The sequence below is a fragment of the Vanellus vanellus genome (assembly GCF_965231255.1).
Source record: "Vanellus vanellus genome assembly, chromosome: 6".
Classification (NCBI taxonomy): domain Eukaryota; kingdom Metazoa; phylum Chordata; class Aves; order Charadriiformes; family Charadriidae; genus Vanellus; species Vanellus vanellus.
Genome location: NC_138911.1, coordinates 17,509,298 through 17,536,790, shown reverse-complemented (window position 1 = coordinate 17,536,790; position 27,493 = coordinate 17,509,298). Strand labels below are relative to the sequence as shown.

The following is a 27,493-nucleotide window of genomic DNA, read 5'->3' as shown; positions in this document are numbered from 1 at the left end:
TGTTCATCTGATGTGTGCTCATTTAAACTGGACTGTTATTGAGTGCCATCAATGTACCTGGGAGGAATAAATGTGTTGCATTCTGTAAATGGACATCCTCTTGCATTACACTGCTCTGTCGGCTTGGAGGGTTTTTTCACCCTTTGCCTCCTATAAGTATGATGTGCCCTTAGCTATTCACCATTTGCATCTGTGAACCTAGGAGCCTACTACAGCTGCCCATATTCAGTGAAGTTAATCCATGGTTGATGTTTTTTTCAGTTTGTGACTATGGTGTATCTGTCTGCACTTGAGCCCATTCTTCTCTGAGCCATTGTGTGTGCAGTGTCTTTGCAGCTGATTAATTGTGTAAAAGAGGAACTCGCTTTGAAGTGATGAATTTGGTTGAGCATTTGGTTATCTATTTCACCTAGAATCAAAAGTGCAATGAAGTTAGTTTACTTTGAGAGACTGAATAAACAACAGCACTTGAAAGAGCCAAAACTAAAAGAATTATTTTTGATTGCTCAAAAGTTCCAGTAATTACCCAGATATTCTGGGTATTGTTTCCAGAGATACCAAACGATGAACATTTGAGGGCACCCCCTTGGACTATATCTGCATTTTTTTTTAACCTGGCTTGAAGACTTCCTAACTCAAAAAAAAAAAAAAAGCTGTTAGAGAACTAATTAAAATTCAAAACATACTGCAAACCTCCAAACATCTCCCTGTTGAACATTCTCTTTCTGAAAATTTCTGTTTCTCTCTTCTAAAATTACTGAAAGTGGGCCACAAAAAATATTTTGAATTGGTCACTTTTCAGTGTTTCCTCTTCCCCTTTGCAGCAGTAAAAGAGCAGGAGAAAAGGAGGAAAAAAAGTGAGTTTAGATGACTAGAAAATGGGGGAGGGAGAAAAGAAAATTATCACCAGCTGTTTACACCTAAAGTTAGGAGAGAGACAGGATTTAGATCCCACAGCTCTTTTGGAAGATGCCCTGAATCTCTTGGGTAGGTTTTGGTCACAGCGTATGGTGGGGCACCTCAAAGCATGACAGAGGCAGTCCCTGGAAGCCTGCCGTTTAAGACCTTTTGGTAACTTCTGCTGCTGAAGGAGTGTGTGTTTGAACATTTGTGTTCTGACAGTATATCAGGCTGATCTTTAGAAGAATAACTGGTACTTAGGAAATTCTTCATGCATTTTTTTTTTTTTTTTTTTTTTAACCCCTGCATGCTACTTGACAATTCTGTCCTGTTTACCCTCAAGGCACTTTGAGGCCTGCTGTTTAAAGCACATTATGTTGACTGTTTTCTTTGGTCTGAAGTGAGGTTGTGGTGTGGTTGTTTTTTTTTTTTTTTTTTTTTATTTAAACTCTTAAACTTCAGTGTAGCAGCTGTTGTGATGGGTTGCCATCAACAAGTGATGCCTAAGAAAAATATCAAGCAATTTCCTACAAATGAATGCATATTTTTTTCTTTTCTGGTCTCTGTGAGGACTGACAAATACTGTTTCACATAGGAAGAACAAGGGAGTGACTATTGCTTCCTGCTATATTTGTGTTGGGCTTGTGGATGAAGGTAAAAGCACCGATAACATTCTTGTACTAAATCATTCATGCAAGGATTTCTCTGCTGGTGGAAATAAAAGTCACTTTGCAAACTCCCAAAACCTATGTGAAAAGATTGTTAGGATTTTGTGGGACTCTACTAGCATCACCAGTCTTGCGCCGTAAATCCTCTGTGTCTTTCATGCTAAAAAAGGTTAGAAGTTGCAAAATGCCAGCAGACTTACTTCAGGCAGACAGTCTTCCTGATTGTGTGCTGACTGATAAGTTACTCATAGCATTCCTCCAAACCTCTGATTTGAAGGGAGTAGCTGTTGCATCTTTCTCCCTGATTTTGGGGTTTGTGGAGTTCTGTTCACCATATCACCCCAGAGATACGAAACAACAGGATTTCATCCTTTTGGAAATAAGTATATTAAGTGGGACCAGTTGGAGAAGCATGAGGAAGGGTCTGTCTGTCTTGATATGGAAAATTTTTACCTCTCACTTAAATCTTCCCCTGAACTATATCGAACCAGAGAAGGATGTTCGTGTCTATTCTGGGTCAAAGCCCAGGAAACTTGTGAATCTTTTTCGCTTGGATTTCTTTAGAAAGTATGCTGTGAACTTTATATCCTGAAGAGTCAATTTCCAGATGGTTTCAGGCAGATGAATCTTGTGATGCAAGGGATTTCCTTTTTCCTGATTGCTCCATTGTTGGCTTCTTGCCCTTGTGTCTGTGGCTCGGTGGATATAGCTTTTGAGGGTGAACTTCCAGTAGAGTTGAATGAGAGTGCTTACGCTCTTAGCTACAGCAGGACACTGAAAATAGTGGTGTAGGCTGTGACTTGTTCAGCTCTAGCTGTTGCATAGACAAGAGTCTCTGCTGTATACTTTTTGTGGCTGTTTTAGAGATGAGTGCAACATTTACCTTTCTCCAGTTGTCAGGGGACTCTTCACCCCACCTCCATTACCCTCAGAGCAATGAATCACTGTGACATAGTCCGTCTCTCTCAGTACCCTCAGATACAACATATCTGGTGCCGTGACCTTGTATAGGATGCATTCTCTCAAGCCATCCCTAACTCAAACTACCAGGAAGAAATCAGGATTATCTCCTCCTTGAACCTTGCGTCTAAGCAGAGAGGTCAGGGGGACCTTGCTGGTGGAGACTGAGAAAGAGGGCATTGAGTACCTTAGCCTTATCTGTCTCTACGGCCACTAAATCACCCACTCCATACAGCAATAAGCCTGTATTTCCCTTGTTTAGTCTTTTACCACTCATGTAGCAGTAGAAGCTCTTCTGGATGCCCTTGACATTGCATCCAAGTGTCAGCTCCAGCCAAGCTCTGGGAGCCTATGGCACTTAGCATGCACAAGCTGTCTCCCGTCCAAGAAGTAACTGGGTCTGACCCTGTCTAGTTTCCAAAATGGGTGATATCAAGTGTGTTCAGGGTGATGTGATGATAGACCACAAGAGATAAAACTTTAAGAACATTCTGCAATTTCAGAGAGCAAGATAATCCCTCAGCTTCTAAAGGAAATGTGATATAAAATGTAAGTGTGTGCTTGTATATGGGTATGCTGTGGTTTCTCTTTCAGGCTCTGTGCAGTTCCAGCAACCAAACTGTCTTTCACCTTCTGAGACTGGAGATGTGCAGCTGAGGAAGGATGAATTTTGACTTGGGACACTGTTCCATAAATCCTGGTTCATAGAACTGAAACAAGTTCTATGTGATTCTGTGATTCTGTGAAGTTGACTTTATCATAATCTGAACTATGATTTTAGGGGTATACAGTAATTTCCTTTAAAGCTTAACCTTCGATGGAACAAATAGTATGGCTAAAGTTTTTAATCCTGCTTTCTTTCTATCCTTAAACACACAGCGAATCTAAGCCTTAAACTTCATTCTGAGTGAAGACAAGGCAGCGGCTAATTTTTCTGTATTGGGTCTGCATGATGTTGTAACAACTTAGAACGACATTATCATACAATGAAATGATTGCAACTCTCTCTCTCTCTCTGATGTGGACAAATATCAGTAAATCTGTATTACTTTGGTTTTGGATTAGAGAAGGCTTTATTGCTGACTAGGGAAAAATACCTGAAATGAAATCACTGCTTTAACTTTTCTCCTTCTTTGTTTCCCTTCTCCCAAAATAAAATGAGAAAACCCAAATCTTCCTGTCATTTGCTTGAAGTAAAATACCTTTCATATTTTACACCTGTCCTTGATTTCTTGTGTACCTGTTACAGCTTTGAAGATCTTGGCACTCTGTATCTCTTCGATAGGCTTAAACACTGCTCAAATGCTCGTTTCCTCATTGCATGGTTCCCCAACCTGTTACAGTGTTAACAAGGCCAGAAAGAAAATGAAGAAAAAAAAACAAAGGGGCAAATGAAAGCCCCAGCAGATGCTGGCTGCCTTGTAAGAGGTAGAAAATAGTTTATCCCAATACAGAATGCACATATGAAGACTCGTCTTGCTGCAGAGACTGAGTGGTGCAAAGGGATCTGTGTCTGTGCTTACTGCAGTGGCGTAACTCTTCATCTCTGTATAAGTAGAGATCTCTTCTTTGCTTACACAAAATCCCGAATCAAACAATTGACTCGAGCAAAATTAATACACCCTTGGTATTTGGGAGGTTAATGGAATGGAGAAGGCTTCTTGAGAGAATGGTGTGTTTCAGCCCTTTGTTAGCTGAATCTCAAAATATTTAGTAAGCAAAAATCACCTGACTACAGTGCTGCACAGTTGTCTTTCCGAATATTGGTAAGAAACACTGATTCTTCCCTAGTGCTCAAGCTTGTAACATGGGGTCTTATCTTCAACGTGGATTCTTAATTCCTTGCATACATCTGTGCTTTCAGCATTTTCTAGTATAAGATAGACATATGGCGCTCTGTGAACCTTTTGGCACATAAACCTCATCTAAATTAATGTCCTCTTCTATTTGAGTTATTACTTTTTTTTTACCTTTGACAAATACAGCCTTGCTCTGCTTGTGAACATACATGATGCTGCTATAAAGCACTTCTTTCCTTTTTTTTTTTTTTTTTTGAAATTGGATGATTTTGCCCTCTCGCTGTTCTGTGAGAATTACCAGTGGTCTCTCCCTTTTGATTTGTCTCAGATATAAACTGTAAGACTTTGTTTTTTAAGGCCTTCAGCTTATCTGCTCTGTATCATTTTCTCAATGTCATAAGGCCAGTTTAGGGACTCTTATCAACTTTTGCTTTCTACTTTCATTCCTTTGAGCGAAGTTATCAGGCAAATACTTTCTCACAATGCTTACAAGCCTCTTCCAAAAGATGCAAATTTCTTACTATTTAAATGCCTACGTAGCTTGTAATGTTTCTTCCTAGCTGTCATGACAAAGTAGTTAAGCAGTTTCTGATGGGAGACCACAGCCTATAATCCGTGTTACAGTGTGGGGAGTGTCAGTGGTGTTTATTGTAGGAAAGGAAAATACAGAGATGGATGTTAAAAACGAGGGTGGGAACCTTTGATGTGGCCGAAGCATTTTCAGTCCTTATGTCCCCACATTCTTCATACCCCCATCTCCCCAGGCAGGATGATTCCCCTTTGCTGAGGAGGAATGCAGGGGTTGCCTTCCCCGTATGGTGCCCTTCCCTAGAAGACAAGGAGGGGAGGGTATCAAGGATGCATAAGAACTGGGTCAGGGTCTTTCTTGAGAGTGGTCCCAGTTCTTCAGGTTTCCCCCCTTGACTTTACTGCCCTGCAGGGCGCTCAGTGTTGGGCACCATGGTAGATGGCCAGCGAGCTGGTGGGCGTGCTGGACTTGTTGGGATGCAGCTGCCTTTGTCCCTGTTGAATTGGCAGGAAACATCTCCTGCCGTGTCTGTGCCCAGGCGTGGTAGTGCCCGTGCTGGAATTGGTGAATGGCTGGAGGATGCTAACGTTTGAGTAAGTCAGACCAGCCCAAGACAGGAGGCTGCAGTCTCCCTGCCTGCTGGCTTCTTTGGTGCGAAAAGCTGGCCCAGCCAGTATGCGGAAATTTAACTGTGTGAAACTCGCTGTTAGAAGCCAAGTCCTTGGGGATCTATCTTCAGCTCTGCATTAGGCTTGCTATATGACCTTGTACAAGTCACTTAATCTCTCTGCTGTTCATTTTTCTTTGCTAGCAAATGAAGACAGTAATTGCTACATAAGTCACTGCAGTGGAAGTTTGCATGCACTTAGGAAGTAGTTAGAAGTAGTTAGCATTCCCCCCCCCCCCTTTTTTTTTTTTTTAGCGTTAACCTGACTGAAGAATATGCTCTGTGCCCGCAAACTTGCAATATATAGTATGCAGTATGCTTTCAGTAAAGGTTAGTCTGTAAAAGCAAGGGAACTACCTGAGATCAGGAAGTATATTGGAGTAGAAATTATGTAGGACTTTAATTTCTTGGTTTGTAAGGTATTTTTGAAGTATCAGATTTTAATGCATGACTAGTTGATAGCTGGCAAGTAAGAAGGTGATGGAATTTTAGGAAAAGGTAAGGTAGGGGAACTAAATACTACTGATTTTTATTTTGATTTTTAAATACTAAGTAGGGAAGGCCATGGAATGGGAAATCTCTTAATGTAAATTAATTCACCTAGAAGTAGACCTATCTTGTCACAGTGTATATTGTGTAGTATGGAAAAGATGACCATCCTTATTTTATGTTAATTACTTTGGTAGCTCTGAGGTTCTCTATAAATATTAGTGTGTGTATGTTTACTACAGATAGGGAGAGGAGCTGTAAATTGCTCTTTATGAATAGTTTTTTCCACTTTTAATGAACTACAGGCTGATTGTTGATGGTGAAAACAAAATTCTTTTCCAAGCCTCCTCATGATGCAACAATAATAAAACAAGTGATGGTGGCTATAACATAAACAGGAATACCAGGCTGAGTAAACATACCCCCCCAAACCAAAAAAAAAAAAACCCAAAAAACCAAAACTGCCAAAACCAATGAAACACCCCCACCCCCAACAGAAACAGCAGCTTTCCAAGACACCTAAAAGCTGCTTATAGACAGTGTTTTAGCTGGTGCTGTGCTGCAATTGCCTCTGTATAGCATTCTTGTTTATCCTGTGACAGACTTGTCTGCCTAAAGGAGCTATAGGTGATGAACCAGACAATATGCTAGTATCTTCTGCTCTTTATCCCATTGTCACATTAAAACAAAATTGAAAATTTGAAAACTTCTTTTTATTTATTTATTTTTTTATTTTCTTAGATAGCAACTTTGTTAATCAGCACAGCTGTGCTGAGGCCATGCATGCCTTCCTGAACACAGAGGAAGAGCTGTGATTCATGAAATGTTTTCCGAAGGAATACATTTAGAGAAGGCATTTTCATAAGACCTGAAAGTCCCATTTCAGAATGCAGTGATTTTTAACTAGAATGCATTGCGTTTGAGCGTGTGCCTTTTGGATGATCTTGTAGGAGAAACCATTCCTAAGTTTCTTAAAGGGCTTTGACACAATGATCCTTGGAAGCGTGTGAGTAATGACGTGTAAACAAATATGTGCAGTACCTTCTTTCTGACCTGATATTACTAGAAAATATCTGCCTAAAATACTTTCTACAATGATTTGAAGTTTTTTAATCACAATGGAAGAAGCTTTTGAAAAGCTGTGCAGCACTAACCATGTGATTTTTTGTCACGTTGAAATTAATTTTAATGTCCTATGAAGGGCAGGATCAGGATATCCATTGAAAAACATTTCGATGTAAAGGCATTTGTCTCAAAAGAAGAGTTACTGTAGATAATTCTAATTTTTCTCTAAAATGTAAGACTTCCATTTTTTTTTTTTTTTTTTAAAGGTAGGGGAAAATTACAATTAATGGCTTGCCTTTCATTGCCTAAGGCAGAAAGAGAGAAGGATAAAAAAATAAAAACAATGTGCCTAGAAAATTTAAGTTTAAAAAATAAATGTCGATTTGAGTGATCACAACTTTTGACCAGACTTATTTTTGTGCATTAATTCGTGTTCTTAAAATATAAATACATAAATGAAATAAAGCTTTCACTTATTTTAGTAAAACAAGGTGCCTTCTCAAATGCATCAATACCAGCAGACCAAACTGGAGTTGGGACTTCAGCTTGCCTTCGCAGTGTGTACAGAAAAATGCTGGAAATGTCACTCATTGTTCATGAGAAAACTTGCTGCTGCTTTGGGGCCATCTGCTGGAGTCTTCCCTCAGGAACGTCGTTTCTCCCATGCCTGTGTTAATGCAGACAGACTTAATTTACTGTTTCTTCACGGAACCTTTTTTCCCCTGACTCTTATGAACGCTCGACTTCTGATGCTTTCCGTCCCCAAATCGTTCCTGTGCTGCTATCTCGTAATAGGGAACAGCAACAGTTTACATGAAGGTAAATTGTCAGATAAAGGAATCTCTCTCTCGGAAAAAACTCTTTCGAACAGGTGATTTTTGTCAGTTAGAAAAGAGCCTGTTACTGGAAGTCCTCTTCACTGTGGGAGTGATAATATCTTAACTTATGCTTAAGTGGCTGAGGTGAATGAGAAACATATCTCTGTACCAACTTGAGCAAGGCATAAAGACTTCAGGGATCACTTAAAAGTTTGAGGATTGTTGTTTCAGACAAAGAATCTTCTCGCTGTTCAGAGTAACTGGGGTTGTTTTTTTTGTTTAAAGTCTATTGCTGAGGGAGTTCATCACTTCACTGCTCAAACCAATATTTTGTTTGCTGATGTGCCCCACGTTTCTTTATTTGCAATGCTAGGTTTTTCTGAGCTCAAGTGCAGGTCTGGAGCCAGAATTCTACTGAAAGGAATATGTTGTTGTTATTATAAAATAGTATTCTCCCACAAATTTGTGTCAGAGATGGACAATGTGAAATTGTCCTCTTCTTCCCAATTAAGAATTCACATCAACAGTGTTTGTTAGGATATCTCACAGTAGCATAATTTTCTTTTGGTACCTGTTGAGTAATGGGAAAGAATATATAAAAGGAAACCCGGAAATGTGAAGTTTATAAATTATTTGTCCTTAGGTTCTTTTTTTCTTTTTCTTTGAGACCAGTTGTAATAACTCTCTTTTCTAAAAGTGATTGTTTTATGGGGAAGACACTTTGGGCATGGGAACTTGGTATATATTTACTTACTTAGGTTTTTAATGGTTGTGGCCCTTTCAGCAGCAGAATGTCAAAATCTGTGTCACCATCTGCTGTATTTGTCTAAGAAATACTAAGAAAAATATAAACAATATTTAAGAAATATAAAAGCCAGAGGCTTGCACTGCTATCTAGTTTCTGGCGTTCAGTGTTGCTTCATGTGGTAGTCACATGCAGACTGCCTAGAGTAGCACTGTGCCCAGGCAATTGCTTGGAGAAGAAAAACAGGAGTACACAGACTAGGAAAGCTCCCTTCCACTTTTTTTTTTTTTTTAATTAAGCATATCCTGTCGGCTGGTCAAGAAATTAATTATGCTCCATCAGATTATGAAACAAATGTTATGTGCTACACACATTAGAGATACTTTGTTATTTTCCCAACTCTGCTGCCAAAGTCTCCCCAAGTAGAACAATGCTTTTGTTTGTACTGACGAAGGTGAAACTGCATAGAAAAGTATTCTCCAATGGCACGGGTGCCGTTTTTAATAATGTCTGTAATCAAATCATGTCCTTCAGGCTTACGCTGTACTGCTGACTTTTCTTCTGATGCTGTTTGGTATCACTGGTGTTCCTCAGCCTTCTGCAGCTTTTGAAGTGCTTTGCGTCTTCAAAAACAATATTAATTATTGCAGGTTGTTTTTTGACATTGATAAACAGAAAGAGTAACCCGTCTGTCTTCAATTGGTCCTGGAGACTTCAAGGAAACAAAGCACGGTATTATTTAAGCTTTAAAACAAACAAACAAACAAAAAGGCTTCATGGTCTGGCCTGAAATTCTGAACTCTGTAGGACTTTCTGAGCCTGTTCTGAAAAAATTCCATTAAAAATGAGGTTATGCTTTAATCTGGGCAAGCCTGTTGCTAAAATCATTTGGAAAGAAGTAGTAGATATTTCATTAAAGGTACAGTTTGAAAAGGAAGGTCAAGTGTTTTTTTCCTTTGTAATTTTCTTTTCTTTGTCTTGCCACTTGCAAAACGACTACTATGTCCTGAATATCACATTTTTTTACCTCTTTTTAGTCATTTTAAAATGTATTGATTAACATGGAATAAGGATCCTGAATCTTCTACTTGACTGACTTTGTAGTGGTCAAAAACATTCAGGACCAGTAACTGGAACTACATGTTCAAAAGGGATCAGTGCTTTAAGTTGAAAAGCTATTCAAAAGAATCATGGCTGAGCTCCTGGATGATGAACATACACGGAAATCTGATCCTTGCATAGAAGAATTTTATGGTTTACTTGATGCATGTGAAATGATTTGATTATGAGGCACTTCCAGAAGCGCCTTCAAAAAATTAATAGCTTTCATTACAAACATACAAATCTTTGTTAAAAAGCAAACCAAAAAGTGCAGTGTTCTTGATGGGTGATTCTATGGTACTGTGTTTCTTTCTTCATCTTTCATGTCTGCTTTTTCCTCTCAGTGCTGTCAGAATCTACAGGACGTAGTTCTAAACAGTAAATTGCTGTGATTGAAAACTAAACAGGTAGAACTAGTAGATACCATGAAGTGAATGGCTACCATGGAGTATCTTACTGAATATTGTGACTGGCAGCCAGTTATGCAGACAGAAGGATACGCATCTACTGCAGTGTCACATAAGTGGGTGAACTTGACCCTGTTGCTTTCTTGGGGTTTTGGGTGCTGCTGCAATGCTGTTAATGCTTGTTTAATATATCTAGTAGTTTAGCACCAAGAATAGTATCTTAAAGCATAATTTTACTGTGAGATCATATGTTACTCAAATGGATGTTCTTAATATGTTGGCAGATCATATCAATATGTTTTACTGACACTATCTAAACATACACTTGAAATGGCAGCTTAATCCCAAGGGCACTAAACTGACAGAAAATCATCATTTTATGTTTCTTGGTAGTTTTGATGTGCAATGAAATGTTACCATCTCTCAGGTCTTTTTTTTCATTAATGAATTTTGATAAATCCTTACTCCTCAAGATACCTGCCTGAGAATTTGAGATTTTGCTACAAAATAAATAGGCTTGCTTTCTTCTGCAGCATCAAAAGACTACTCCCAGAAATGTTTAAATACCTCATGGTTTTTAGAGTGGAAGCATGACATTTTGGCAGCTGAAGTTGGCAATGGCATTAGGTATACACATGCTGATGTATTTTTCTGTATAATGTTACAGTAAGTATGCTTTTAATTGGTGCTAGTTGGGGAAAACGGTCTAAATAAATATACTAATATTTATAATATAGAATATAAATTTTATAACCAAGCTTTCTGATTATTATAGTGGGCAAGACTTTTAACATTCCAAGTACAGAAAAATTTGTGGAAGAGGAGAAACAAAGCACGTGTCTGGCAGCTTCAGCAGTGACGCTATTACTGTGAGCACAGCAGGGTTGTGTGTCCAGTTAACAGCTGATTTTTTTTTTTTTTTTTTTTTTTTTTTTAATGTTATGTAGAGTCACTGTATTCCTGAATAGGAGCCCTTCCTGCAAGGTTCAGTATATTAAGCATCTCACACCTTTGATTTCTTCATCTTAACTTCTCTTGCAAGGAAGTTCTTTGGTAGTTGAGTCGACAACTTTGAAGTCCCATTTTGAAACTTAAGTATTTTGGACATCTTGTAGTGTCACTTGGATGCAGGCCTCTGAACCGATTATGATATTCTTGAATAATTTTCTTTTAATGTTACTTTGTTTTCTTTGGGGCAGAGGATTTTTTTTTTCTTAATTTTATTGCTTCCCTTTAGTATCCTATTAGAATTTTGTACATTTTTTTCTGCTCAGTACATTGGCTGGTGGGTATAGCTGGAAAAGACAGATAAGCTCGAAGACAAGTGAGTCTTCCATTTAATGCTTGAAAGTTTGCCCGATTTTCTTTCACGTTTATCAATTAATTTTAAAAGATACTACTTTTTGTCGGTGCATCTGGCTTCACTCATGTACTCAGCTTGCTGTGGTCACACCACCACAGCTACTGCCATAGATCAGAAAATAAATGATTGCTATTGGAGGAATGCTACTGATATACTGAAGTATTAAGTTTCATATAATTTTGCACTGAACTTCAGATTTTCTCATATGCTGACACTTCCAACCTGCTCTTGGATTACAAATGATAAGTGATGGCAGTTAACAAAAACGGTTGATCCAGATCATGCTGTTTTTGCACTTCCATGAAAATACTCTTTTCTTTGATATGCTCAAAGATGTTTTGGTTCAGTTTTGTCTGTGGGTGACTATTATCATCGACTCTTGTATTATCGCTCATAAAGTGTATGGTATTAACAAATATGCCAGTGTCTGTGGGGATGTTGTGTAGATTTGCAAGTTTTATTTCTCAAAGGGTAAAAATGAATTTCTAGATCAAAGTCTTGAATGGTTTTAATGCAAGTTCAAATGATGCAGCAGAACTTTTAGCCCAGTGATAGACAGCTGGAATTTCCACAAACAGCTAATTTGACAGCTGGAAAGATGGAACTAATTATCCTCATCATTTTCATCCTGGAAAACTGTCTATTGAGCGATGAGGGCACAAAGCTAAAGCGCTTTAAGTATAGCATGGATTCTGTTTGGGGAATTTTAATCTATTTAGGCATTTGTGAGGAAAAGGAGTATTAAGCATTTCTGTATTTCATGACATGTTTATGGATATTCCTGTATTTGCAGAAAGATTCTGTTGCTGTAAATGTACAAATTGCCTCTCACTTTCTATACTCTTTTTCATTCTTTTCCTCGGGGGGACTTGAAATTTCCATCATACTTAAAGCAAACTAAGAAAGTCAAGTTGCCATAGCTTCCAAGTGTTATGTCTTTCCTTCAGCAAACACTTTCTCCTCTCTGGAAATGGAAATATGTCTGTCTGCTGAATGCCTCTGCTTTCACCTTAGGAATGTTAACCTGTCATGTATTTTATCTTCCTTGTTTCTAAACTGTGATGCTTTAATGGTGTCATGTTTATCCCCCCAACACCCCTAGAAAAGTGCAGCAGAGAACTGAATGTGGAAAAGCTCAAAAGAAGGTGGCAATACTGATGTATGTGAAAGCATCTGTCAACTGTACCTGTAGATAATGAAAGCAGAGGATCATAATGGAAACGGTGGTGAGAGTACCTATCCTAGCTTCAGATCTTTCTCACGGTCTTCATCTTACTTGCCAGCACTGATGAAAGTGCCTTTCAGACACAGTTGTTTCAGGAGAAAGGAGCACAAGAAGGCATTTGGGGGATCAGGTGAGGGTGTAGGCCAGAGTTGCTCAGGTCTGGTATCACTTTTGTGATATTTGGAATAAATCAAATTAAGCATCTATCCAGGTCAGTAGCTCAAGGTATGATTATTTCTTCTCTATTTGTATATTTATCTATCTGTGGCTTTTTTAGTCTCTGTCACTGTTTCACTCTACTCACAACTAAAGAGAAAGGATGCTGTCAAAAATGTCAATATTGTTTTCATGTCATGGCAGGGTTTTAATGAGCTAGCGATGTGGGTGTTTCTTTATATAGAACATATACAAGCATAAGGCCTCATTTGTACTGCAATAAAATTAGTATACAAGTTTACGTGCACTAGTAAATCAGTTGGACAATACTGTAGGACAGTGCCTCTCTCCTTAGCTGTGGAGAAAATGTTTCCTTTCTTCTGCCTTGTTTTACTTCTTTGGAGTAGGATAGCATTCTTACTCGGTTACGTGCAATACCCAGAAGCTGGTTACTAAGCAAGCAATTCTGTGAGCTGAGAAGCTGACCAAGTCTAGTTTTTCTGCAGTATTATAAGATGAATGTGCTTTAGGAGGCATAATACAATGTCCTTTGATCTTTAATTGGGGAGGGAAAGTGAGTTGTAGCGGTACTGCTGTGATGAAAGTAAATGGGGGGGGGGTGTGGAAGAGGGGTGATACATACAGCTCTTGAAAAATGCTCTGTCAGATAAAGCTATCAAAATAGTGCCAAAACAAGAGAAGCCATCAGGAGTAAATATTGTTACTTGTTTAAAGAAATATTGTGTATTTAAGGAAAGTGATTTAAAGCTTATGTAAAACAAAAATGCAGTATTTTATTTAGAAAGACTTATTTAATTTAGGTTTGATAACAGCAAAGTAGAGCAATAGTCTAGGCTTGGCAATTTTTCAGAAGCTGGGGTTTATAAAGTCTCAGAGAGCTTTTTGTATTTTTCTTTTAATATTTGAATACTAAATTATTTTAAACTCTGGTGCCTTGAATTTGCTGTTACAAGAGAAGTGGAAGAGTGATGTAGTGAACCCTCAGACCAAATGTATAAAAATCCACCCAGAAAACAAGTTTTACTGGTATTGTGGCACTCGGTTTCTAAAACATACCTCTCTCCTCTCTTTTTTCCCCTCTCATAAGGGGGATGACAACAAATGACAACTTATCCAGAACTGGCTGATAGAAAGGGAAGTCCTCTATTGCAGTAAGATCGAAACGTTTGCTTTCAGCAATGGCGTGCAACTGATGTATTGTCCTAAGCCCCTGTTTGCAACTCATGGTTGGGTTGTTGTTGGTTTTTTTTTTTTTTTTTTTTTTTTTGCCTAAATCCACCTACTGTGTAAAGTAAGGCAGATGTCTGCCCCTACGCTGTCTGCAGCACAGTGTAAGGGTGATTTAGCCTCAAAACCTTTGAGGGCCCTGTGAGGGCTGCTACTTCTTCTCTTGCTGGTGCCACCACCACCAAGTGACTTGGCCTGGGCAGCTGGAAAGCTGTGGTTCAGCTCTTCTTATACTTGCGTGCATGCTTAAAACCAAGTATGGGATGAATTTGGCACTGAAGCGCACCTTGAGATGGGCCATGTGTTGGAGCTGCAGGCAAAGGGTGTGCAGCAGTGGATGTCTTTTGGAACATGCTGCTGGATTTTGCTTTGAATGATGGGCTGCTATAGGACTTGGGCAAGCCTGAATGTGGAATTGAGAGGATGAGGACAGCATACAGGACTGCACTGGTTTCCTAATGGTATTTTAGAGTGACAAAATGTGACATGATAATCCAAGCAAAGTAAGCTATGAAAATTACACTTTCTCCCCTGCTTTGTAGGGTTTCATCAAACCATGAGAATAAGAGCAAATCTTCCATTGTTTTATGGTATATTCACTGTGCTTCTATAGTCTTCAAGTAAGAGCACTAATGGCGTATTTTTCTCTTGCTAAGCCTGATGTGCATGTGAAAAGAACTGCAAAAATTCTTTCGATTTGCAGTATAGGGAGACATCCTTTCCCCATTGTGCCTATGCATTTACTCCTTCCATGGCTGTCATGTTGCTGTGTTGAGGTTTCGTGTTAATGATCAGGTGCATCGGAAGCTTGTTAGGAACCATCTGAGGAGTCCTGATGTATCTTCTGCAGTCCAGTGGTTCACATCTCTTGGGCCATGCATTTGTTTTAAATGTAGCGTATACTTTTCCCAATTTCTTACGCGGTACCTGTCATCTTTTTCCTGTTCAGCCATGCCTATTCTCAAAGGAACCAATACCTGCTTGCAGGATGCAATAACATTGCTTTTTGTGAGCAGTTAACCTTTACTCTTGAAGCATCTTGACGTCTGGTTTACATTTCTACTGCAATCATACCCTTTGCCAAGACCTTAAAGGCCTTTCCTGCAATAATTCTGGTGCTGTATCCCAAATGACTTTTGATTCATTGTGTGCTTTGTGCTTTGGTAGACTGCCCATAATTTAAATTATTTTTGCAGACTCTTATCTCCCAAAGAGCCACGTAAGTGTGATAGAAGCCTTGCTTATTTAGCTGTGTAGCTAACCTGTTTTTCTTAATATCAGACTACCCTGTATTATATATGATCTTTCTTGTACAGCAAAACTGCTTTCTCACACGGGAGCTAGAAGTCAGTGTTTCTTTGACAGGGAGTCAAGGAGCCGGTTAAAAATTATGCCATTGTTTCCTTCAGGAAGCACCAACTATACTTTGCCTTGCAGTTGGAACAAATACATATTAACAGGAAGCTCCATCCGATAGACCTAAGCTAACACAAACAGAGCATTCGCACTTTGTCTGTTGAGGGTTTTTTGATGGCAAGTGACAACCGAGGATAGCGATCTGTCTGCTAGCTTGACCCGCGTAGGACACAACAGAGAGGAAGCGTGCGTTGTACAGGAAACTGTTGTAGCCAGTTCCTGGACGGAATCATGCTTCTCTGCATGAATGCAAGTATACTTCCCCTTCTGCTGGGCATCCTCGTGCTGCAGGGAGGCTGGAAGATGGGAAGGGGCTGTACCCCTCCTTCCTTCCCCTTTCTCAAAAACAAAACAGAAAAAAGATAAGACGAATCCTTAGAGGAAAACCATGCAAAGAGCCTGCGTGGCCGGAGATTTAAACCGCCACCTTTCTTTTTTTGTTATCAGGACTCAGGTACTTCTTTTCTTACTTGTTTCGTCTTCCGCTATGGTTCACGTAGGTAGCTGGTCTCTTCCGACTGCTTGCTACAGTGACTTTTTTTTTTTTTTTTGGTACTTTGCCCTGTTTAATCAAATAAAAATGTATATGTTTTCAGAAGTTAAACTATTGTCTCCTAAGCAAGTTAGCTGAACGGGTTAGGCAGCACGGCTAACGTAGTTATTATGCAGTTTTCATTCAAAGATTAGAGTTCACAGCCATACTCTGGAACCAAAATACATATGTTAATAAAAATTTCCAAGTTGGCCAAAGTTATGGGAAAAGATGACGTACAGGGCTCTTTCATTCTAATCGTGTACCTTCACCAGACCATTCCCTTAAAAACAAACACTTTGTTTAATGGAGGAAGTGATGGAGGACCTCTGACATCCACCAGTTGCATAACTGAATGCTCATTTAGTCTTCTATTAGTAGGCTGGCACTGTGCTCTGGTAGTTTATAGTCATGACAGAATTAGTGTTCATTTCAGCGTAAGACCTACATATACAGGATATTAATGGGTGTGAATTTCATTAAGGAGTAAAGTTTTCTCTGCATGCTGAAATCCTGTTTCTTTTTATAAAAACAACCCCATCTGAGTTTCTCACTTTTAAAAGCACCAGTTGGTATTTGTACTTGACACTATACCTTGATGATGATCCCATAAAATAAGTTGCCATCCTGTATTAACTTCCTGGTGAGGCTGTTTATGATCTAGAGTCCTCTTATTGTCAGCTGTCCTCCAGTTGACAAATTCACTTCCCCTTCTAACTTCTATTAGAATTTTTTTCCTCAAGCAATCCCAAAATGCCTTGAATGAAGGAACAAGAAAGACCTGGTGGCTAGCTGCAGTAAGAAATTACTTGATATGGATTAATAAGAATGTTTACCTATTTGCACTATGGAAATTACTACGCAATACTGTGTGAGGTGGTTAAGGATTTATGTTGACTTGTAGTAATATAAACCTTTTCAGAACAGATTTTCCTGATGAAAATTAAGTAAGGAATGACTTCTCTGGCCTGGAATGGGACAGAATATACGACAAAGTGAAAGAGTGATCCCCTGTCTTCAATGTGTTTTTCAGCTGAAGTTGTCTGTCTGAATCCTCATTGCAATAACTCTTTTTGTGGCCTGGAAAGCTGTGTCCAAATGTCCTTTTATGATACCATTGACCTTTGTGTCCACAATCTGAAAAGTGTCAGTATGTGTAAGCCACGGAGATGAAAGATGAATTAATGATGCTGTCATATGTTTTAATGAACTAATATGAACTGGATATGCAGCAGCATAATAGTCTGCAAATTATGGTTATCAAGATAAGAATCTGCCCATATTTAATCTGTGCACTCGTGTCGTTCATTCTCAATGTCGTCCTTCCAGTTCTTCTGAAGCTGTATGCTTAGAGGATGTTAAACTTTTTTGTATTACTTTGTTTACCCGTGAAACTTGTCACAGTTAAAAGCTAAATGGCAAAAAAGTTGTTTACTCTGTAAAAACCAACCAACCAACCAAACCCTCACGAAACAAAAAAACCAAACCCACCCCCCAAGTTACAGGGTCGGTGAGGAAGTTGCACAGTTGGCGGTTGATCATGCATGTGACTGAACAAAGCCGTACATTTAAAGATAGATAATCCAGTTGCCCAAAAGCAAGGTGCAGACAGAGGTTCAAGAAGGAGGTTTAGGTAGAATGTTACCAAAGACGTAGAAGGACTCAAAAGACTTTTTTTTTATTTACAGAATATTTCTTTGTAGTTTCAGTCATTTTCTCCAGTACACAGAGGATGAACTACAATTAGCCGTTCACCTCATGCCAAAAAAAGAGCACAGATCCAGCAGTTATAAGCTAAAATAGCATTCCCTGTATGCAAGGGCACTGGTAGTTGAATATCTTCAAAATTGATAGCTGTAATGAATAGAAGTCATTCAAAAATAAAGAGCAGAGTTAAGTCAGCTCTTATGTGACATTGAACAAAGAAAAACTGGCTGTTTTCCTGGAGGGTTAGAACTCAAGTTGGATTTACATAAATTGAACTGAACTTTGCATCTCCCTTCTCATCTATTAAATGTTTTTGAGGTTTCAGCTTAATTTAGGGCCTAATGCCAACTTTTTCCAGGTTCATGGAAAGACTCCTACTGAGAGTATGTAAGAAACACTGCAAGAAAGAATAAAATTTACCCGCATTTTAATACTGATTTTGATGATAACAGCTGCATGTGCATGAGACTATATTAATGCATGAGACTATATTAATCCGATGAGTAAGTACTTCCAGCTTGTCTCAAGCGCCTTTTCTTCAAATGTTCCAGGTTGTATCGCTAGATATATTTTATAAACCTTTATCAGTTCTCCTACCTGTGACATTCACTAAATGAGCATTGTTATCTCTCGGTAAGTGGTTAATTTTTCCTTTGATCATTCCACACGTTATTTCAAGCCACAAAAAAGACATGGTAATGTTCTAAAACTATAGTTAAATCCAGAAAAAAAGCAGCAGCTTAGGGCTGGAGTCTGCAGAGTACTGATAGCTACCTGTAATGTGTCAAGTTTCTGCAGCTGCCACTGAGGTCTCAATCTGGATCTGTTCTCAAAGTCAAAATATATCCTAGAATAGTCAGAAACAATTCAATCCACCTTTAGCAATATATTTCCTATATATTGCTAAACAGAGTGCATATACTAGCTGGTTGGTTTTACCTGTCATCTGTATGATTCTTTCTTGGAAATGCTCTGACTTCTCAAACCCGTTTGAGACAAAGAGTTATCTAAATGGCCTGGCTGACTTCATGGAGTAAGCCAAATTTTGTTATTTATTATATGTTTGCCCACGTACACACATCCGTGCACACACTGTCTCGTGTAAGTCTATATACACCTGTGTCTATGTATGTGCTTTTCTCTTTACTGGGTAGCGTAACATAGACACGCATCCCAAGTCTATATACAGGCTTGGGTGTACGTGAGCTCAAAGTGTCACCAGAGTGCTGCAGGCTGACGTTATTTCAAGCGTGCTGAGATAGCTCCGTTTCTGAGGATGACTCCACCAGGTATGCGGTGCCTGTAAAAACTGAGTTGAAAAGACAAGCACAGAAACTGGCTTCTAGTAAAACAGTTCTGGCTGTCTGAGAGGAAAAGGGTCGCCTTGTAATAGTCTTCTGAAAACTTAGTCCATGAAAGAAAATGTCTACTGCTCTGTAAGTGTTAGTGTCCTTTTCGCTTTAATAGTGGTTTCATGGTTTCACAACCAGAAGTACAGAGGTGATCAGACACTTGCAAAATTCTTGGGGTTAAAAGAAGCGTAACGCTGTTAGATATGAGTTAACCACAAAGCTAAGTATTTTTGAGAGCATCTGCTGATGCAGTATCTGTGATTTATCTACATGCAGGCAGATGCTGCTTTGTAACCTGGGACAGGCAATATGAAAGTCTTCACACACTATCGCCTCATCTCTAACGCTTGCTCGGCCCCACAATCAAAGACTTAGAGCTGATGAAAGCCTGAAATCCTCATCGCTCTGCTTCCTTTCTTGAAGATGGTCACATTTGTGCGTAGAGGGTAATCAAGCAACGGGTTTCAGGAGATAAGAGCTGTGTTTTCCAAGAGTCTAAGTCTCTTCTGACTGCTACATTTAAAGAAATTCCAGTGTTCTGCTGTCTGTCTCTGCTTTAGAGGAAAAAGATGTTAACTGGAGTCGTTAGGGCAGATACAATAATGAATGTTCTGCTACCCCATACACAACTGGTGAAATCAGCATGGGACTGTATGCTTAGCAAAGTGTTCCAGAGTGCTTGTGCTACTGGTTGAAAGGTTCATCTCTCTTGGATCTTTAAGTCCATGGTGATGTTATATGGGAGCTACGGTATTCTTAATTTTTTTACTGTGTGAGACAGATAAGCAAGTAACATGCTTTTACGTAACAAGTGGAGAGCAGCTTGGCTACCTTCACCCAGTGAAGAGTAAACGACTGTTCTGTGAAGTCTAATAAATGTTTGGGGACTAGCATGTACACTGGATAGCCCACATTCAGGTTGCCCAATTTAAATGTCCATACTTAGAGTCTTCACCTGCTCAACAGTTGAAATAACTAAACGTTTTGCACAGTAACTTGTTTCACAATTGCTCTCTGAAGATGTCTAGTGTCTTTCCACCGACAACAGAGCTTTGATGTGCAGGTGAGGCTTAGTTTGTCTGGAAAAAAAAGCTCTCTTAACTTAGCTATCTGGAATTATGTGGTTGATTAGGGTAGGGCTGATACACCTGTCTACTAGTAATTTGTCCAATGCTTGTTATTGTAAGGTTGGGTTCAGTTGCCTTTTAGTTTGTCTGATATTAACTCTTTGGATAAACAGTTTACGTGCTTAGCATCTGTATCAAGGTGAGTACTTTTTTTTTTTTTTTTTTTTTGGAAAATGTAGTAATAGTGATCACAGTAAAGTAATATTAAGAGTGATTAAGGTTATTTTAGACACGTGAAAATTGTAATGCTTACATTGAAAAAATACACCAATTTGGGGGCTATGAAATTTTATCTTCTGGTCTCAAGGTTGTACCTTTGATTTTTCCCTCTGAAAATTCATGCAAGTTCATATACATTCTAAATATTTAGGAAAAAAAGTCACAGCTCTTTCTCGAGTAGTGGAAACTTTCTGAAGCTTGGCAGTTAAATTTCCCCAGGATGATTTTCACATAGAGTAAATTCAAGTTTGAGGCATAGTCCGTCCTTGCAACTGTTGTTGGTAACTATTTAACTACTGTGGAATTCTCTGCTGTCAACAAATGAAAGTAGGCAGTAACTGAGAATCTGTGCCCCCCTTCTGGCTGAAGAGAGGGGAGGTAGCTGTCAAAAAAAAACCCAAAAAACAAACAAACAAACAAAAAAACAAACCTGGCAAACTTTTCCTGTTTTCCATTTTCCTCGTGCCTCACTCCTTTCTTACACTTCAGAACTGGAGGAGGAAGCCACTAGTACTGAAACAAAAACAGGGTAAGAGCTGAGTGTTGGACGAGAAACAAACAGCAGGCTGATGTCGGAGGAGGACCATGTATTTTTTTTAATCTCTTAGTTTTGCACCCTCTGTTCCTTATGTGCAATTAATCTTGTCTCAAAAGCAAAGGAGTGATGCCAGTGTCACAGGGTTAGTAGCTTAGCTGTGGCGCTCCACTGGAACGGCTGTACTGGTGGGGCTTGTGGGCATCTTCCTTCTAGTGTCAAAGAAACAGATGAGAAGAAACAGTATCTGACCGAACATCTTTGTTCCGCTTGGCATATGAAGATGTCTCAGGCTTCAGCCTGGAAAGAGCACAACAATAAATTTCAAGAGTTTTTCTGGGGGTGTCAAAAAAATAAACCAACCCAAACAACCCAACCCAGTAAGACTGAAACAGATCCATGTGCATGAAAAACCCATAAAAGTAGGTAGCGTGGTGACTGGCAATTGATGAAGTTCTTACAGCAGCCTTCAATTTCTCTAATAGTAACAAGCAAAGAGATTTGGCAAAAAATTTAGCCTGAGTTTATCTTCCTGTCGGTTAGGCACACAAGCTTTCACCTTTAATCCTTATTAGGTTCTCTTTATTTGGGTTTGTCGAGAAGTACAGAAACGAGATAGTCTTTGCTTTGGTGCCCTCTTGTGGTTTCCTGTGTTGGCCGGGTTACACACTTTTAACGAGCCTACTACTTTTAAGGGATATAATAAGTATTAATTGTTACTGCTGTATTCAGACAGCTTACGCCATCCCATGCAACTGATTGTTTGCTTTGAAGCAGTACTTCTGTGTATGTTGGCCTTTTTATCCAGAGACTGTTAGCTACCTCTGTGTAACTGAACCAGTTTACGTTCATGTTGTCACGTAAATAAGTCTTAAGCAAATGTGGGAATATTGCAGCTAGAAGGGCTGCACACTTGGGGAGTGTTTATGCTATGTTTCTAATGGCTGGCTCATCTCTCAGCTCCGCTGCCTCGTCTGCACTCCTCACTTCTATTTAAGAATGGCCAAAGTTGGAGATATAAGGTAAAATGAGAAGATTTTGGAGAAATCAGAAACACCCGTACCTTTATACTTTCCCTAGGTAAAAGTATATTCTCATATGTGTGTTCGTGTCAATATGTGATAATCTTTATCCTATTAACTTCAATTCGTTATCACTTACTAATTTGATTTTTGTACCCGTTGCCTACTAGCTTCCTCTCCAGGATTTTGTGATGTGTTTACAATATCACTTGTTTGCGTACTGTATTTTGAAGTGATCATTGGGCAATCTAGCTGATAATGTCAACCCTGACACATTTTTGGTTTTTTTTGAGTGCTTGGCTTTTCAAGAGATTCACCCAATGAAGTTCTCACTTACGTGAAAAAAGGATAAAGGCTCTCTGGGTGACTTCAGCTGAGCCATGCCAATTTGCAGCCACTGATGTCCTGTTTTAATATTTCTCCTCTTGAGTTCAGTTTTATTCATTATGTCCATTCTTGGACATTCTTGTTGTTTTTCTGAGGAAAAAGAACCGATTAACCATTTTGGAGATCTGTAACGAGGGGGCGGTGATTGAGTTACTGGACTTTGCAGCAAGTTTCTGTCAAGAGCGAAGGATTGGTGTTGCTTGTCTCGACAGAATTGTGAAAAATAGCCCTAACATCTAGCTATGTCTTTAATAAGTGAATGTTTTGAGTCTTCTTCATTGCTCGTGTCATGTTTTGAAAAGAAACATGCAGTTCTTCGGGAACTGGAAGCTGCCTATACCTAGTATGTAGTGAATAGCATCCAGTTTGGGTCTTCAGTGTTTTCCTTCCGTATGTGTTATGTTCCTTGAAGGCGAGCAGCACTCCCGTGGCGTGATGGGCACAGCTGAAGCTGCTCAGGGAAGGGATCTGAAGACAGAAGGCGCAGGGCTGGGCAGCCTAGCTTCCCAGTGGGGAGGGGGGGGTGGGGAAGAGGCTTCCTGGGGGCTCCAGGCAGTTTGGCTGAGTTTGCTGCAACTCCCTGGCTGTCCCGAATCTTACCTTGGGTAACAGGACCCCCTTCCTAAGGACTCACTGGGGTAGGGGGTACCGGGGAACAAACATGTATATTCCCCCCTCTCTCTCTGATAGTTGCTTTGAAATTTTGTTTTATTTGAAAATGGAATCAGTCCTAGGTTGTGTTTCAGATTTTATTTATCTGGGACCTTTTGGGGATTGGTTATAAAAGTTAGTGTGGGCAGAGCCTGTTCATCTCTGGCTTAATTAGGATTTCTCTTTGCAGTTTATTAGAATTTGGAACAGCAAAAAGGCAAATAGTGATTCAGCTGTAGTAGCCCTTACGATGGGAAAGAACAAGGAATGCTGTTTTCCTGAGGCGCTGAAAACCAGCAAGTCTTAGAGGTTAGAAGCTAATGTTATTTCGCAGTTTAATTTGACAACGTCCAACCCAAAAACTCGGTGTCTGAAGAGAAATAACCTATCCAACATGAAGCAGCGTCACTCAAAAGCTGATGTTTTAAGATGATCCAATACTAATGACATTTCTGTGCATACAGAAAATTTGTAATGGCATAATTATCTGTCCTCCCTGTAGGTTCTTACTAGACTGCATTACATTTTTATTTTTTTTATTTACAGCTTCCTTATTGTGCTGATATGCCTTATCTTCAGCGTGCTTTCTACAATTGAACAGTATGCAGCTCTTGCTACAGGGACATTATTTTGGATGGTATGTATATTGATGTTAATGTGCTTGATGTATGTTTGTTCTTATGTGCAAATTCTGATCTCCTGTGCTAATACCATATCAAGCTGAAAGTTTTTTATGGTTTAATTGACAGAGGCTTTTCTGCTTTTCCCTAATGAGTCTGTAAAGCCACAGAAACATCAAAAGTTATGGTAGCAGAAGCCCAAAGTCTTACCCTATATGGTCCGTATTGAGGGCATCTATATTGTGTCCAACACACAAGGCTGTTCTGATTAAGCTTGAATCCCTCATATTGCTCAGGTTAATCCATTTTTCCACCATACTGAAGACCAGATACCTGACCACAAGGGGGGGGGGGGGGGGGGGGGGGGGAAGGTGAAAGTCCCTTCATTTAGTTGACGTCAGATGTGGCTTTCTTTCACAAGTGGAAAACTCATGTATTTTTATTGACTTCAGAGTTGAGACAACTTGCTCTACCTGTCTTATGCGCTTTCCCTTCAGCCGAGAAGACAGTTAGCTTTTGTCTATAGTACACTAGTGCTGCAACACATGTATCAAGAAATGTTCCAAGAGTATTACTGTCCTGCCAGCTTAGATTTCATTCAAGAGCCTTAGTACTGGAGAGGTGTGTTTTTAAAAATACAAAAAATTTATAAATTTGTTGTACCTCAGGGGTGGGGTAACCCCTGCTAAATCATTTATTTCTCTGTATTTATAAATAAATGACCATTGTTTTACTTACGATAACACTCTCGCTGTATTGAGAAAATGCTAACTAACAATTTAAATGTTTGTTCAAAATAGTTCTTGTAGCTGTGCATCAGTAATGTAATTGTTATTGTTATTCATGTCATCATTATTAACATGAAAAAGCTCATGTTGTCTAAATTTACCTGTTCAATATGCTAAGGCTTTATACCTAATATGAATACTCTTAAGAGTAAGAATATAGTATGTTAAATTTAGCATCAATCACTATTTAAGGTATCTTCATGCCAGGTATATTATTATAAACTATTTTTCTGAGATATTTGAACTTTTAGATGTAACTTTACAATTAGTTGTCAGCTAAGAGAGTCTGTGTGTATTTCTGCATCTCAGTACCTTTTCTGTTTTGCCGTTTGGGGTTTTCTTTCTTTATAGATTTAAGATTTGTTGTTTGTTTCTTTTTATTCACAACTAGCAGTTGTGGATACTTCTGTCAATTTCTGTGATGAATTTCACTTGTGATAATATCTCACTCATCTTTAATAATATCTTACTCATCAATATATATGTTGAGTGATTATATATATATCTCACAGTATTTTACATGGATACAGTATGTTGTTTCAGTGAAATAACCTATAGTGACAACATAACTGGTGATGTTTCATCTCCCTGGTGAAATTGTGGAACTCAATTTTTGTGTTCATACTGTATGCAGTATGTATTGTCTGTATGTAGGTAATAGATTTAGTGTAATATGTAGGCAATGCATTCAGGATTACATACAATGTATGTAATATCCAGCATGTATTGGGTGTTCATACTATTCTGTATTATCTTGCTTTCCAAGTAGCGTGAGTCAGTGTTCCTGCTATATACCATGAGAAAAACTATGTTTAAATTTTAACACTGAAATCCTACTGTCATAGTTTCTTGGAAATTCAGCAGTTGTTTTGTTTGTTCAGTATTGGCATAGTCTGATATTGTTTTCTTAAAGGATTAACTGTGGCAATTTTCAAGAACCTTAAGGGGATTACAGTGATCCATCAGCCCAAAGCAGTAGATGGGCCAACGTGCTCTCTGCTTTATCCATTTTCAGTGGGACTTTCAAAGGAGTTGTGGCACCTTGCAACACAAATATAAATGTCAGAATCTGGTTCCTGTTAGTGTCTACCCAGTAAAATTTCCTATTCTGTTCTTATTTAAGATTTTACTTTCACTCTAATATATCATTACAAGCTGTCAAAATTAGATGTAACTGAATTCTTAAGGAGGGAATTAATCACAGGTGTCTGGTTGAGGAGAAACTGTAGAATGCAAAGAAAAAAGTAAAAGAAAGTGTAACAGCATACAGGAAATTAAAATAAATAAATAAATAAAAAAAAAAAACCAAACCAAACCAAAAAAAAACCCAAACAAACAAACAAACCCTAGGAAAAAATACAGTGCAAGTTTCCAACCCAAATCGTGATGTAAGCAGACCTACTAAATTTTAGGAGAGCACTCTCTTTCTACTGCATTGCAGTAAGAATTACATTCTCTTTTGTGTTTGTAGAGGGACTCTTAGTTATACCACAAAAATAGTTTTAATTTGGAGCCAGACAATGAAAGTAGGTAACATTGTCCAAGTGCAAGGTCCTGCACATGGGCTGGGGCAATCCCATGCACAAATACTGGCTGGCGAAGAATGGATTGAAAGCAGCCCTGAGGAGAATGACTTGGGGTGTTGGTGGATGAGAAGCTCAACATGAGCCGGCAATGTGCGATCACAGCCCAGAAGGCCAACCGTATCCTGGGCCGCATCAAAAGAAGCGTGGCCAGCAGGTTGAGGGAGGTGATTCTGCCCCTCTATTCTGCTCTCGTGAGACCCCACCTGGATGGAATATTGCATCCAGCTCTGGAGTCCTCAACATAAGAAGGACACGGACCTGTTGGAGCGGATCCAAAAGGAGGGCCACGAAGATGATCAGAGGGCTGAAGACAGGCTGAGAGAGTTGGGGATGTTCAGCCTGGAGAAGAGAAGACTCCGGGGAGATCTTATTGCGGCCTTCCAGTATCTAAAGGGGGCCTACAGGAGAGCCGGGGAAAGACTTTTTACTAGGGCACATAGGGATAGGATGAGGGGCGATGGCTTTAAACTGGAAGAGGGTACGTTTAGAATAGATACTAGGAAGAAATCCTTTCCTGTGAGGGTTGCGAGGCACTGGAACTGGTTGCCCTGAGAAGTTGTGGGTGCTTCATCCCTGGAAGTGTTCAAGGCCAGGCTGGATGGGGCTTTGAGCAACCTGGTCTAGTGGGAGGTGTCCCTGCCCATGTCAGGGGGGTTGAAACTAGATGATCTTTAAGGTCCCTTCCAACCTAAACCATTCTGTGATTCTGTGTTGTAGGTGAAGCAAAGAAAGGCAAACAAGTTGATTTACAAACTAGTACTGAGTGACAGAGACCTCAAAGGAGCAGCCAGTGTAGCAACAACCTACCAGGAGGAGTATGGGAATCTTGAAGAAGGCTTTTCTGCTTGGGCTTAACAGGGATGGTGAGAAGGAGGGAAACTTTGGACATGTGGAGTTTAAAGTTTATGAAACCTCAAGTCATTCCATGAAACTGGAGTTATGCTGCCTGAGTGTGTGCTCTGTGAGATTAAAATAATTAAATTAACCCTTAGAGAGCTTTAACTATTTCTTTTGAAGATTATAAAATTGAGTCCACCTTTCCCTATCTGCGTTCCAAAGTGAAAATTACTGAACCTTTGTCAAGAGCAGATTGCCTTTTATTTAGACATAATTTCCTATGTAAGGTAGAATTCTCTGTAAATGAACTATGCTTTGTAGTGAATCAATGATAAGGCTGAGATAGTGGGATGAAATGTGCAGTGTCATGCTTTGAAATTTTGCATACCTGAGTTTGTGGACTTCTTGTATTTGGGGCGGGGGAGGCTTTCACCAAGCAGCTATAGGTCTGGAAATGACTGTATCGTACTGAATGTTTGGAAATGAGTGCTCAGAGTTAGTGTGTGGGTATGCTGAGCTGAACAGCCCCGTGGAGCAAGTCTGATTAGATAAGCTCACTGCGTGGGCACTGTAA

General features: G+C 39.3%; 1 protein-coding gene across 1 annotated transcript in view; it reads left to right on the top strand.

Annotated features, from left to right (window-relative positions):
• The window catches only part of KCNQ1 (potassium voltage-gated channel subfamily Q member 1), a gene marked incomplete at its 5' end in the record, with an annotated part of 365,071 nt that overhangs the window by 24,519 nt on the left and 313,059 nt on the right, over window positions 1-27,493 (top strand). Inside the window, one exon of the mRNA XM_082485244.1 lies at window positions 23,635-23,725. Within this exon, the coding sequence (XP_082341370.1) occupies window positions 23,635-23,725 (91 nt within the window). The remainder of the gene's footprint in view (window positions 1-23,634; window positions 23,726-27,493) is intronic.